The 15,394-nt window shown below is 35.0% G+C and overlaps 1 protein-coding gene across 1 annotated transcript; it reads right to left on the bottom strand.

Annotated features, from left to right (window-relative positions):
* Positions 1-3,204: 3,204 nt before the first annotated feature.
* Positions 3,205-11,224, bottom strand: LOC127876670 (uncharacterized). Its single transcript, XM_052422037.1, has 4 exons — positions 11,057-11,224; positions 6,628-6,838; positions 5,736-5,895; positions 3,205-3,814 (listed from the first exon to the last, which is right to left on the bottom strand). The coding sequence occupies exons 2-4, from the start codon at positions 6,829-6,831 to the stop codon at positions 3,750-3,752; spliced, it is 429 nt and encodes a 142-aa protein (XP_052277997.1). The 5' UTR covers positions 6,832-6,838; positions 11,057-11,224; the 3' UTR covers positions 3,205-3,749.
* Between the last annotated feature and the right edge of the window lie 4,170 nt (positions 11,225-15,394).

The raw sequence follows: 15,394 nt of genomic DNA, 5'->3' as shown, positions 1-15,394 counted from the left end.
ACGATCAATAATTGTCATGTAATTTCTACCTTATTTTATGATTATTAAGTAATCGTCGGTGTGCGATGTGCGATATTCCTCGTAAACGTTTAGCTCGTCAGCAATGTAGAGACATGTTGGAATCTAATTGACGTGCGTCTAAAAACTAGGCCCCAGTCTTAATTAAATTGGTTAGAATGTTTACATTGGCATTATCTAAGTTGAGTTTACGTCTGAATTATGTGCATCCAAAAACAAGGTCACCTGGTGAAATCTTAGATAAAATCATGTAATCAAACAAGTGGAAACATTCGATGACATTTGGTTAGAATTTTCTTATGACATTTTAAGTCGAATTCGAAAGTGGGTGATGAGCATTCAAAACAAGTTCGGTGATGATGCTGATGATGATGATGTTTCGCGTTTTTCCGTGAATTTTTTAAACACACTCCCATTTTATGTTCGTACAATTTGTATTTCCGTTCTTTCTACATAAATATATATGCCCAGGAACAATTTAAAATCGCAAAAATGTTTCCGTGTGTGTAAAAGTGTTTTACAAATTATGATTTAGGTCACCTCGATTTGCGTATGGGGTGGCGTAACTTTAAATGGGCAGTAACCCATTTATGCCTAGTGGACTCTCCCATCCTTGTAATTTGGATCAATTTATTCCCGAAATTAGGGATGTCTTATATATTTATTTTTATATTTAGAATATTTCTTACAGAAATTTCTTTAAGCAAACAGCGCAGACCCTGATGAGACGCCGAATCATGCGGCGTCTCATTGTTTCTACCCTGTTTCCAAGGCCTTTTTTCTAGACGCTAGGCATAAATGGGTTAAAAGGGCATTTATCAGACAACGTTCTATACCAAGGCATGTTGTTTTTTCAATTTTTAAAAGATACTTATCGCAATCGCAACAGAAATATGCCCCTTCCTGATTTGGAACAAATTATGTATGTGTTGTCCTTATTTTTAAAACTCACGTATGTTTTAAAATATAAACTATAAATCATCCCCGTGTCAAACATTATATTAATATATTTATTTTGTTCTTTAAGAAAAAAATATATACCTTTCTTTACTAAGCATATATGTTGCTAAGACATTGTGTTTGCTTTTAATAGACTAATAAGAAAAAAATGTATTTGTATACAGAACTTTCTTAAATGGAATAAACGAGAGTAACCCTATTATTTATCAATATAATCGCGTCTACAAAGTGAAGCATTGTACTATTTTGCCATTTAGGATTTTAAAAAAAACTTCGTAAAAAAATAAACTATTATTTCTGCAAACAATTTAGGTTAGTGAGTCAGAATGTTTCCCTGGGCAATCTCTATAATAAGTTTCAATCTGGGTCAGGAGAGTCCAAAAGCAAGGTCATCATGGTCAAATATAAGAAAGCGTTCAACCACTAGAGAGGCGACATTTATGACTCGTGATGAAGCTTGAATAGAATGTTTATCTTGACGATATAAAGGCTTTGTTTGAATCTGGGTCAAACGTGGTAACATAATTAGTTCATCAGGTCAAGTCTTCAATAATTGGTGTTCGTGAAAGTTAGTGATTGCCTAAGGACAACCATGGCTCGTAATTCCCGATAAGGAGGGATTATACTCCATTACCAAGTACAGGGGGTATTCAGGAAACACCATTGACGTCTTTCCGTCTGTCCATCCGACCGTGTGTCTTTCTGTCTGTTTTCCTATCTGTCTTGCCCTAAACACAAACCTGTAATCAGGCGTGTTCTTGTTCTTGCAGGGATTGTTTCGTATGAAATGAAGATGTTCATGTGCCATTTAACTCATCGTTCATTAAAAATGTCAACAGTTATATCCATTTTTATACGTAAGATTTTGTACGACTTTATGATTTTTATATAAACTATTAGCAAAGGAACCTCTCTAAAACCATTATATAAGTATGTTTTGTATTCGGTGTGTAACATCGTATAGTAGTCCTCAATCGTTTTACATTACTCCAATGTGGTAAACATGGTGTACACCGTGGAGGTCACAAAGTTAAGAAGACGTATATAGCAAGTTTAAACTATTTTTTATCTCAATCGACACAGCCACAGACTTGATATTTTGTATGTAACATAGCATTTTGGTGTAGAACACAATTTATTAAAATCATGTCCCTAGCTAGAGTCAAAACTGGCCACACGCGTAGGGTCACGGTCAAAACTGGCCGAGCCGATAGAGTAACTTTTAATCATCTGACAACATATTATATGCGGCGTCAGAGGTTGTTCTTCGTAACTATAATGAAGAGCTCTTGTTTATACTTACCATAGTGAATTAGCTTTAAAGAGTATGACGTAAATGTTGCAGTCCGAGGAAGTAAGTTACTTTGGTAAACAAAACAAGAGCACCACATAGCGGTTGCCAACGCTCGGCTGTGGTGCAGCTTTGAATAAATGAAAGCTTGTCGGAAGAAAAGCACTTTGATTTTAGAGCCTATATTAAAGTTTTATATCAGAGGTCACAGTGACGTTGACCTTTGACCTAGTGACTCAAAAATGGGTGTGGGGTGTAGAAGTCATGAATGTACATCTACATAGGAAGTTTCAAAGTTGTAGACAATGTTAAGGTTTGAGCACGACGCGGACGGCGGACGAGCTGGCTATGACAATACCTCTGGTTTTCTTCGAAAACAACCAATCTAATAAACAGGCACATGCCAATAAACCGTATCACCTTTTTGCATCGAGTGAACATCGCCATGAACCAAGAGCCTTACCCAGAGATAAGCTTCAAGTCGTACAAAAGTAGCCAAATTGTTACTAAGAGCCTAGGTTGTCGGCTTTGCAGAATATGAACAGTAATTTCTTGTGTTTATTATGTACATTATACAGAGATTATAAAATATTCAACAATATATGTACATCTATGTTTATACCCCCACAAGCCATTTTTCGACAGGCAGTATATTGGAGTCACTATCGGTCGGTCGATGGGTTTTTATGTCGATTTCTTCGCATAAAATTATATTTTTTTATGAAACTACTACATTCCGTAAGCTATTAAATTAAAACTTCAAACATTTCTCCACCATGAAGTCTCGGTCTGCAACATACAATGTACACGTGCGCAGTTCATTTATTTTCGATTTCTTTTTCTTGTGATTGGCTATAGTTATAGACTGCTGCTCCCGAGACAAAGCAGTGTGGGGGAGGTATATAAAGTTATGTCAATTGATACAGAAACAGAAGTTTTATGCTAAATATTTATTCAATCAAAGCAAATATATAGTAACCAAGTAACACTTGCGCAAGTTAATGCATTAATTAATTATTTATAAGTTAAAATAACACAATATGGTATCGACCATCATCAATTGTTAAGATGGTATAGTACATAAAAAAAGTATAAATTTACCCGCTACCCATGAGATGAGAATCTTAAAGTTAATTTATGTGCATTAGGATTGATGTACAATAATAAGACTGCAAAACACCGATAAACGTAAGAATGTGTAACGAAAGCGTATTTCTGTTTAATAAGCACAAATGATTAAGTGGCTAATGTGAGACTATACATTATTCATTTGAAAGGCATTTAAGTGTGCATAGTGGGTATAGTTTGAAATGAATTAAGGATACATACTTGAACAATAGCCTACTGCTAGCAAAAACTGTCAAACTGTCAAGTAAACATTCGATATAATAAGGCATTCAGTTATCATTAACAATTCTGTAAGAAATAATTGTATAACAGCAACTTTCCCACGATTCCGGACGCATAGATCATCGCGAGTTTAACATCCTTCAACAAATTTATGCATGTCCTTCTTGAATTCCTTTTCGTCCACCATACCGTCACCTGCAAAAGAGGCATCACGTGACAACCAAGCAAAAATGCGTGGCGTATTTCGGAAAAACGTGTATCATTAAAAGTCAATGTCGCCGCGGTGTAATCTATATGGTCTCCGCGTAGCGACCGGGAGGTCACGGGTTCGATCCCCATTGTGGGAGTGTTCTTTAGATCTACCCAGAAAACACCAAGTACTGGTTCTAGTACCAGGAAACGGACGAGAATGCGTTTCAATTAGGTAGTAAGTACTTTCAATGCAATCGAGCTTAAATAAATATGTTTAAACAAATTTAAAATCGCCCACAGTCCCAACAGTATGTTAATTTTTTGGAAAAAGTTTCAAATGGGTATCTTAATTACGCATGTCTTCAGTAGTGCAGACGTTTGAGTAAATCAGCATTGAAGTAATTGTACCAAATATATTGGTATATTTAATGCATGTGCGTAAAGTTGCGTCACAGATTACCTGTGCAGTCCGCACAGGCTTATCAGGGACGACACTTTCCGCCTAAACTGGATTTTCGTCAAAATTAGTCTTCGTTAAACGATAAATACAATGGAGGCGGAAATGTCGCCCCTGATAAGCCTGTGGGGACTTCACAAGCTAATCTGGGACGACACTATTCGCACACGCATTAAACCCATTTTTCACAGAGCGCGGCCCATACATAATTGAAACTTCAGCTGCATCAACAGAAGATAAATATTATAATAGCATCTGGCCCAATATTAATTGCAAAACACAAAAGCCTATCGGTATGACATACGACACATTTAATAAACGTGAAACACAAATGCATATCAACCAAGCAGTCGTGAAAACATCTGGGGCCACCGCTTTGAACCGGACAATTCACGGCAAATTAAACTACATAATGGTCAAACCAGAGCAACAGGCAATAACTGATTGAGGCACGATCAAATGAAACTTACAAAAGTACCACCCACATCTCGCCTTTGATAAAAACGCTTTAGAGTCAAAACATTATTAAATGTTAAGATCATCTTCATGCATTTTCAGTACTAAGCAGCAGTAATGGTTATGTATATAAAAAGATATCGTTATGTATACTTAATTTAAGCCATATACATAGAATTTCTTATATTTTGCTAAAGCAAACATCTTGAATTAAGCTTAAATAGTAAGAAATTCAATTAATAACTAAATAAATTAACTAGTCGTCCATGACGTAATACAAACTCGCACTTTGTTGACGCCGGACGGCGACCTGATGACGTCCTAATTTTAAACGCCGAGATATTAAAAGATACATGTTCATCGAAAAAACATATTGCTCGAATATGTCCCAACAATTGTGTAACAAAAATTAAAGAGCTTAATTTCGAGCATTAAAAGAACGTATTAAAAACAAATAAACAATATTGAAGTTAAAATTGCCAATCTTCGATGTTTTAATATAGTATATGAACTGCGGCTTTGTAAAAATCGTTTGTCGATCTTAACACTGACCAGTTAAAGGAAATATACATCGCTTTATACAATACATGTACATGATATATTATGGTATATCATAATAAAAGTACAGCTCAAATAGTGGACATATGCTCCGCTAGTAGGCGCATTATTATAAGTGGAATATTTCTATGCGACCGATCAGTGTAACACGTGTTACATTGTGTACGAGAGTTTGAGTTTGTGTACATTAGCCTCGCTCTGTGAAAAGGGGGTTTATTGCATGTGCGTACGTACATGGCTATCAGAGACGACACTTTCCGCCTTAACAGGATTATTGCAAAGAAGAGTATTCCTTTAAACGAAAAATACTATATGCAAGCGGAAAGTTTCGACCCTTGTTAGCCTGTGCGAACTGGACAGGCTAATCCGAGACGTAACGTTACGCAAATGCATTAAACCCCCTTTTCATAGAGCAAGACTTATGAGGTTGAAATATATACCAGATTAACTCACCGGATTCGTCAAGTGCCTCGGCCAATTTGTGTGTTGTTTCGCCTTCTCCAAAAATCGCTTCGAACTCTTCCCATGTTATCGCGCCATCCCCGTTTGCATCGTAAATGTTGAAAGCGCACGGATTCGCTTGAATCATCACTTTGAAACGCTCCATCCTCCCCTGCAATGTCCAATGTTTTATCAGGTTTACTCGAACACACGCACACACCATTTGATTGAATGATTACTCATCAAAGCAATGTTTTTGTAATTGACCGTTACAGGTTAAATAACAGTCTTGATTTATAAACTATGTTAGAAATTATATAAAGTTAAACGCATATGTAATATGTGTATTTCGTTATATTCGGATATATGATTTGCATTATTAAATATTGTTTTACAAGAAGACTCATTCGTTAAAAAAACAATTCCATTACTATACAAAGGTCTTAATTGTACAAAATCCTTTCTTACAATATTCGACTGTGTCTGGACGTTCTTTCCGAGTCATGTATCGCAGAAACTATGCAATTTACACAAGGCGCCAAAGCTCGATTTTAAGGTTGACATAATTGACTAATTCGGGCCGCCTTGCTTAGTTACTGGAGCGCTTTACTACAGATCTGAGGATTGCGGGTTTGATCCCCGGCGCGACCGCATAACTTATGGGGTGATTAGTTTTACTTCTTTATGATATCCTTTCTACGGCTAATCACACCTTACCTTTATTTCAAGTAGTGATGTTGTAAGTTACTTTTATGTGTACTTAAAACTGGGAAACTAGATATCGTAGGAAAATGCGAGCAGGTTATCTGACTGCTGTGATTCGACTGAAATACAGAAGAAAACTGCGATAATCCGAATACACAAAAAAACATAATTGACCAAAACATAACTTGGTTGTACTTACATCAGCGCCTCCCCTTTTCCACCAACCGGTGGCTCTGCCGCCCTGATAGCCCAGCACGGCACCCTTGAAAAGAGCCACAAGCCAACGGCGAGAGTGATCTAGTTGTTCGATGTCCTCGTTCGTTCTGGCACCCAAGCCCAGAGCATTTCTCTCACACATGACGCATGATGTGAGGGCAATCGCTAGAATCAGCACGAACAGCATCTTTGTCCTGCAAATCATTCAAATATATACACATTTACTGAATAGTATTACTTTTGCTTAGATACACGTATATGCCAGGGGATTATTCTTAAGGTCGTGTAAAGACGATTACACTCAAGTGTTTTATACCATGTTAGCTCATGTTATCATTCATAATGGGAGTGTACTCCAGTATGTACGGCTTCATTCGGGCAAGTTTGTTTTATTTTTCTTTACGCTTGGAAATGATCTTTTCTTGTTCGATTATATCGGGTAAGTATAATTAGTTTTGTTTTGAAAGCTGTCTGTTCAAAAAATGAGAAATGATACAGTTACATTAAAAATATGGAAAAAAACGTTGGGATGCGCTTTATAAAACTCTGAAAAAACCTTGAATTTTATACATGTGAAACAGTATTTATCTTTCAAATTAGACATGAGGAAGCAGGTCTGGATCTGATTGTAATCGTGTTATGATAATTACGTTCTACTTAATTGGCATATACGCACATATTGCGATAGTAAGACAATTATGAAATTGTATTTTATAGTAATATTTTGTTTAGCATTGCATTATGCACAGATGCGCATGTGTACATATCCTTTGTGATCATAAGGATGTAAACATAGTAATGAACAAGAGCACTGCATAACGGGATGCCAACGCTCGGCTGCGGGTGCAGTTTTTTATAAATGAAAGCTTGTTTTAGAGGTCACAGTGACCTTGACCTTTAACCTAGTGAGCCAAAAATGGGTGTGGCGATTAGAACTTATCATGAAGCATCTACATATGAAGCTTAATAGTTGTAGGTGGAAGTACTTTGATTTAAGAGCCAATGTAAAGGGTTTAGCAAGACGGACATCGAACTCCGGACGGCGGACGACACGAGCTGGCTATGAAATACCTCTGGTTTTCTGCGAAAACAGCCGAGCTAATAATTGCAAATGTCAGGATGGAGAATCAAAAGTCATTTCGCATCAACATAAACAATTTTCTCTTTGATTCGTAAACGAATGAGGTGAAGATCGGATGAAAACTACTTCAATTAGAGAGCGGACATCATGCTAAATGCTTCAAATGCACTAAGTAACCTCGTAACCTCGTTTTTGACCAGGCATGACCTGTATTCGAACTTATCCTACATATCATCTAGACACAACTTCTGACCAAATTAGGTGAAGATCGGATGCAAACTACTTCAATTAGAGAGCGGACACCATGCTTAAGCCTTGAAATGCACTAAGTAACCCCGTGACCTAGTTTTTGACCCAGCATGACCCATATTCGAACTTGACCTAGATATTGTCTAGACACAACTTCTGACCAAGTTTGGTGAAGATCGGATGAAAACTATTTGAATTAGATAGCGGAAACTGCTGTGGACGCCGCCCGCCGCCCGCCAAGGGTGAAACTATAATACGTCCCGTTTTTAAAAACGGGAGTATAAAAATAATAGACCTGGCCACTGTCTTAAAAAATTAATGCAAGTTATATATGATATGTAAAATTAAACATTAATACATTCCCCAAAACGATCAAATGTGTTTAATACTTAATTCAACAAGTGCATTTTCTTAGTACATAAATAAGTTCTTTAAAAAGCTCCATATGATAACAGGTCTATGAAAAGATTTTCATCTTTTAAGACCAGTTTGTGCGACCTTTAATGTTTTCTGCGTCGGTTGCCTTTAAGTAAAGCAATATATGTTTTGTAACAAACAAAAGCATAACGGACACTTTTTAAAACGGTCAGAAGTGGATTTGGTAATGTTCACGAATTATTCCTTATATTAGCACACATACAAAGTATGGAACAATATGCACAACTAAAATAACATACTTTAGTGAAACCTGAACAAATTCTAATTAAATCTTTCAACAAGAAATGTGTTTGTCGGAAACACTATGTCCTCTTCTGTGCCGCTTTGAAGCTATATATTTGGCCTTTTACCTTGAAGGATGACCTTTCACCACTCAAAATGTGCAGCTCCAAGAGATACACATGTATGCCAAATATGAAGTTGCTATCTTCAATATTGCAAAAATTATGGCAAAATGTAAATGTTGGAGCAAACAAACGAACATACCAACAGACAGACCAACAGACAGGGCAAACACAATATGTCCCCCACAATAGTGGTGGGGACATAAAAAGAGTATTTTAAGGACATTTTTCACCTATAAACCTCTTTCTTCTTGGGCATTCAAAGTCCTCTTTTGCTTATTGTATTCATAAATCCACCGACACCAGCTGGAACATACACCACTGTAGAACATAGTGTTAATCGAGTATTATTACATAGAGCACACTAGATACACTTAAAAAAGGATCCTTTTGTAAGAAAAAGTGTTCGCAACTTTAGTTAACAAAATAGTATGACAAAAGTATGTTTGCCCAGAAAAGACAAATATAAGTTTGATTGAAACATTTTGGAAACTGTAAAACACCACTCTAACAAACACATTTATATATATCATTATATACATTAATATAATCAATACATTTTAAGGGATGTTATTTTAATATTTTCAATATTTCTGTTTATTTAATTAAAACAATTTAAAATAGCCGTTTCTGGCCAACCATACTTTTACAAGTTTACTATTTTTTACTCTTAGTTGTTTACTCGTTTTTTTCTTACAAAAAAGATCCTTTTTTAGTGTTTCTAGTGCGTTATAATTTATAATACTCCAACATTATCTTCTAGTGGTGTAGGCTCCGGCTGGTGTCAGTGGATTTATGAATAAAATAAGAAAATAAGGACTTAAGCCACACACCTTGAAATGAAGTACCTGTTAATCAATACATATACATGCAAATTGAAAGTGTGAAAATTGTCCTTAAATCTATAGCCTAGTAAGCAAGTTTTTTTTAATTTTAAACTCGCGAAGGTAGGATTTCTATACGTATTCGTTCATTTCGGCAAACGCGATTAGTTTTAAGTTATACAGCGCAAAAAGACGGATTTCTACCTTTTAACCACCCGATATATTTTAATTGACATTTTACATGACAAATTAAATCTATAGCATAGTTAGAAAGTAATTTATTATTTTTCAAACGGTACGTTTTTAAAACCAAAAGTAGGATTTCTAGACGTATACGTCCATTTTCGACAAAAGCGATTTTTTTCAGTTTACAAGCGCAAAAGAGATTGATTTCTACCTTGTTACCAGATATATTATAATTGGCATAGATAAAATATGTTTCTTATTTATACTTAAATTTTCTATGTCATGTATTTCATTTCAGGGTGTGTGGCTTTAATGGCCCAAGAAGAAAGCGGTTTATGCGGTGAAAACAGGTGATATTCATTCTTTTTTAAAGATTTTATTAGAACTAGTTCATTTATCACAGAAGTATATATTATTGTAAATGGCAATAGTGTTCCTTACTTAATATAGAATGTTAATATAAGTAATTATTTTTTCACATTACCCCACCCACTTCTGACCATTCAGGAAGTGATGTGTCCTTACACGACATGTTCTCCATACTTATTTCCTCCTTCACTTCGTTAGTCCGAAAATAAATAACTTATTTGCTTACTGGCAAACAAGTGACAACAAACATTACAATAAACACCAAATGTAGAAGGCGGTCCGCTTTTATTGTTGCCGTTTTACCAACAGGATTTATGTAAGTAGACAAGTACATTTAGAGATTATTCAAAACCCAGGGACAAAAAATCATTCTTAACTATTTAAAACATGTTGTCACACAAACAAAGCATAGCATTTAAAGAAACTCCAAAAAACACATTATTTCTTAAACTAGGATTTATATCAAATGCAACATGACTCGCCCAGGAACAAGCAGATAAAACCTCTTTTTCGAATGTCTAGAAAAAAAGCTCTTGAAAACTGTGCCCGTTTGTCAAATGTCATGTTGCCGAGTATTGGGCGAAACCCGTACTAGTCAAATAGAAAAAATACACGGTAATAAACACGCCCATCCAACAGCACAATTATATATGAAAAATGTACGTTGAAACCTGAAGTAATACTAATATTCTCAAACTAAAAATGAGTATAATAATTACTGCTAAAAATATATTGAACCACAACGTGCGTTCTCTCCTGAAAGCGGACCTCGAATGTCGCTATACCCGCCAAAACTCACGAACACCCTGTGCATTAGTAAACACACATTTTTATTGAACGAAAAGAATAGCAATTAATTCGCATTTTACAAAATTAAACGATACCATTTATAAGCAAAACAATAAAACAATTAAGCTTTACCTTTGGTTTGAATACGCGTTGACGTTGGCTGTTGAATAACTTAGACCTCTCGTCGAAGCAGAACTATCGGTGGCTGTAGACCTCCTTTCCCTTTCCTTCTCCAGCGTCTGAATTTATAGCAGGATGCCCGATGAAATCGAGGATTTAACCCGCGTAAACGCCTGCGTAATTGCATCGGATTGGTTGGTAAGATTTTCCCCAGGTACGTCAGAGGAGAACCTCGATTTCAGCCAATGAAATTAATTGTTTTAAACGAATAATAAGAATGTAAAAGGGTAGTTGGATAAAGGCGGCCATTGAGCACGTATCTCGATCTCGACTCAACGCACGAGTAAATCATGCCCAGTTTTATAAATACAAAAGCAAAATGACAGTATAGTTATGAAAAAAGTACAGCGATCATAACGATGAGATGCCTGATGCATCTTAAAGAAAACACGGTTCCAGCAGTAGTGAGCTAGACATGAGCTTTAAATCTAATAACAACACTAACATACAGGAGAATAAAATAACGCAGAAAAAGAAGGGGACCCAGATTTAAATCAGAAAACGAAAGGTGAAATATTTTAAACGGACATATTTGAAGCTGACAAGGCACAAGTTGAAGAAATGGCAGACATAAAAACGCACTAGCAGACAAAACTACAAAACTAGAAAACTTGTTCTCCAGAAAAGATTTAAGCTTTAATCAAACTAAGAACGAGCCTAAAATCAGTAGAAAATAGAATCGAAATTACGAAAGGAAAATAATTTGAAAAGGAAAAGGAAAATAACAAACTCAAAGAAAAAATCACGCTGCTAGAAAAACAAGTTGAACAAAACCGTTAACAAGCAAAAACAGATTTAATTAACATTCAAGAATATGTTCATTATCAGTCTGATTAACTTTATTCCACAAAATAACACAACCGAAGAAATAATGTCCGTATATTTGGTATACCGGAAGAAGCACAATCTACACAAAGTGGTCAAACATCACGCGAATAGTCTGAAACTACAACACAGAAAGTAGTAGCACATTTTAAACCAGACAATCGAAGGGCTCAATTTTCAAGTCGGCAACATTGATATATCACATCGGTTAGACAAGGTCAAAAACGGATATACAAGGCCGATTATTGTTAAATTTGTGGCGAGAAATAAACGGAATATCTTAATGACCAAGAGAAAGCAGGTTAAAGGATAAAACATTTACATTAATAAAGACTGTACAAACATCAATCTAAAGGTACTGATGACAATTAAAAGGACATTGTCTGAAAATGAAGCTGTTTGGTTGTGGGACGGAAAACTATTCAACAAATCAATGAAGGGTGAAGTCCGGCTAATTCCTACGAAGAGAACAAACATTGGATGGGAGCAGACTGGCCGAAGCTGATATACAGGTTTATAGCATAACATAAATAACCTTTTCTTTCATTGAACACTATCTCACGAACGCATGCGTAAACCACGATTCCTTGTGTTTTAAACCTGTATGGACACAGTGTTATCTTTACACCTTAGTGTAAATGATTGCATTGTTGATTTTGCTAATCAGCGTTGTGTTTTTTCTATATCGCTGTGTGTACAATTATTTGTATTGTATTCGAAACTATGTTGATTATGCAAATCCATGCATTTTGATCAACATATATAATTTGAAAAAATCGAGAACATTCATAGGCTCGGCATAAGTAATTTATGCATAAGGCACATTGACAGACATTTTAATGAACGTGATATGCACAAACTTGCTTAATAAGTATTATGTATAATTTTGTTGATAAAGACATACATTTAAAATATGTTATGGATACCATTAACAACTCCGTAAAGTTTTTTAAATGTTCTGTATATAGTTATTAATCTTTTTTTGTTTTATGAAAAGGACATAAGCAAGATGTTCGTTATATAAACTTACTGTCCGTATTTAAAAATTGTGATGAAATGTATACGCCATTATAGGTTATTGACTCGACTTTTTTTGTATAAAAGTTTGCACACTGAGCAAGTCATCATCGATAGTTGTTGTGCATGTGCACGTAACTAGTTTATGTTAATTGACTTATTTACTGTAAAAGTATGCACGCTGAGCATGACACCATTCATAGTCTTTATGCAAGAGTACGCGAATAGCTTCGAAAGAATGTGTATTTAAATACATTAATTAACCATGTTATATAAACACAAGACGTAAAAATACTGTGCACAGCGTTGTCATTGTCCGTTATGCTGTATATGTTTATACTTAACGTTTAACGTGTTTCTTTATGTAAACATAAAATCTTATTATGTTTAGTTTAGAAAGAAAATATAGTTTTGTGCATGAGCACGTGAATAGTTTATGTTAATTTACTCACGGGTATTTCTTACTTGTGTTCATTGTTATGCTATATTTTTGTAAGTTCTGCTTATAAATAAAAACATGCATAACGTATTTATATCACCCATTTTACTTCTACAGCAATTTAGCATGCTGTTACCTTTTGTTAATCGACTCTTTACTGTACGCTATAAAATGTATTATTTTGATCTTTGCTCATTGTAATACTAGCTCTTGTTCAACGCACAATTGACACATTAAACATGCCCGAAACTTGTGCACACATTTTCTAAGGCAAATTTTTATTTTCATCCTGCACTATGACATATTCATTTAAGCGAGATTATACGATGTTGTATATGTTTTAAATTGTAATATATTGATGAAATATGTTACAAAAACACAAAACAGGCAAGAAAAAAATAAACAATGAAGACTAATTTCATAAAATGCAGCAAAAACAAATTAGAGCCCCGAGCCGATTGTGACGAAGATATATCGTACATATTTTCCTAAAATAACCGTAGCATTCGTGTTTTCAGTTTGTGTTCGTGTGTCGCATGAAAATATATCGTTGCAGTAATTTCAAATGAACCGTTAAACTAAATTTAGATTTAAATCGCTCATGCATGATTTACATGCTGGCAAATTCGACTGTACAGACAATTTTGATTTCAAAATTAAATATCTGGACTTATTTCGCATTTTTCGACACATGTTCTTCTTAACTTTTATTTTAATTTATATTGAAATGTATGTTTAATAAGTTTTTTACACATTTTATATAAATTATTAAATATTTTACAAAATCGTATAATCTTATGGGGAGGTGAAAGGTGAAAAGGGCACAATGCAAACAACATTATATACCAGGGCATATTGTACCTTGTTTCAAGATTTAAAAGGTCTTTATCGCAATTGCAACACAACTATGGCCCTTTCGGATTATGCCAATAGGGTAAACACTGGCAACACAATGGATATCACAAGGTTATGAAGACTTATATAGAAAAATAGTTTTAACTATTTTTCTGATTACACACGGCCACTGATTTTATATTTTGTATGTAACATAGCATTTTCTTCTACAACACAATGTGTTAACATCATGTCCCTAGAGCCAAATTGTCCACACGCTGAGGGTCAAAACTTTTTTATCAACGATCTACATATTATTACATGCGGCGAAAGGGTTTATTCTTCGTAAACATAGTAAAGAGCTGTTGTTGATACTGATCGCAGTGAATTAGTTTAAAAGATTATGGTGTAAATGTTTTCTGTCCGAGGAAATAAGCTAGTTTGGTAAAAATAAGTCCTTTGCCAATTAACCATATCAAGCTTTGTTTTAATTGATTGTACATCGCAACAAAGAGCATTGCACTAAGGAATAAGCTGCAAGTCGTACACAAGTAGCCCGATTGTGTCTAAGTAAAGCCTTAGTTGTGGGCTTTTCAGAATTATTATGAACAGAACGTGTTTATGTTTTCATTATGTACATTTAAGAGTTGAATAAAATATTCGACAATATATGTGCACCCATATGTATACCACCGCCAGCCATGTTTAACAGACAGTATATTGGAGTCACTCTGTCGGTCGGTTGGTGAGTTGTTTTGTCGGTTTCTCGGCATAACATTATATAAAGTTTATGGAACTACTTCTACATTCCCCCAAGCTATTGAATAAAAACTTTACGAATGATCTCCACTATAAATCTCTGTCTGCAAGATACAATGTCCACGTGCGCAGTTTGCATTTATTTCTGTTGGATTTTTCTCTTGAAATTAGCTATGCGTATGGCTGCTATTCCTGAGACAACGCAGCGTGGGGGTATATTACGTAATGTCAGTTTAAACCAAAACAGTTGTCTTTTTAGCTATATATATTTATTAAATCAGATCAAAGATAGAGATACAAAGTAACACACTTGCAAGTTCATATATCAATTAATTATTAATCAGTCTAAATAACGCAATATGGTCATGACACTCATACATTGTTAAGATAGTATAATACATGAAAGTATAAATTTA

The sequence above is a fragment of the Dreissena polymorpha genome, chromosome 4 (assembly GCF_020536995.1).
Source record: "Dreissena polymorpha isolate Duluth1 chromosome 4, UMN_Dpol_1.0, whole genome shotgun sequence".
Taxonomy (NCBI): domain Eukaryota; kingdom Metazoa; phylum Mollusca; class Bivalvia; order Myida; family Dreissenidae; genus Dreissena; species Dreissena polymorpha.
Note: the sequence above shows the minus strand (reverse complement) of the source record. Positions and strands in the feature narration are given on the sequence as shown.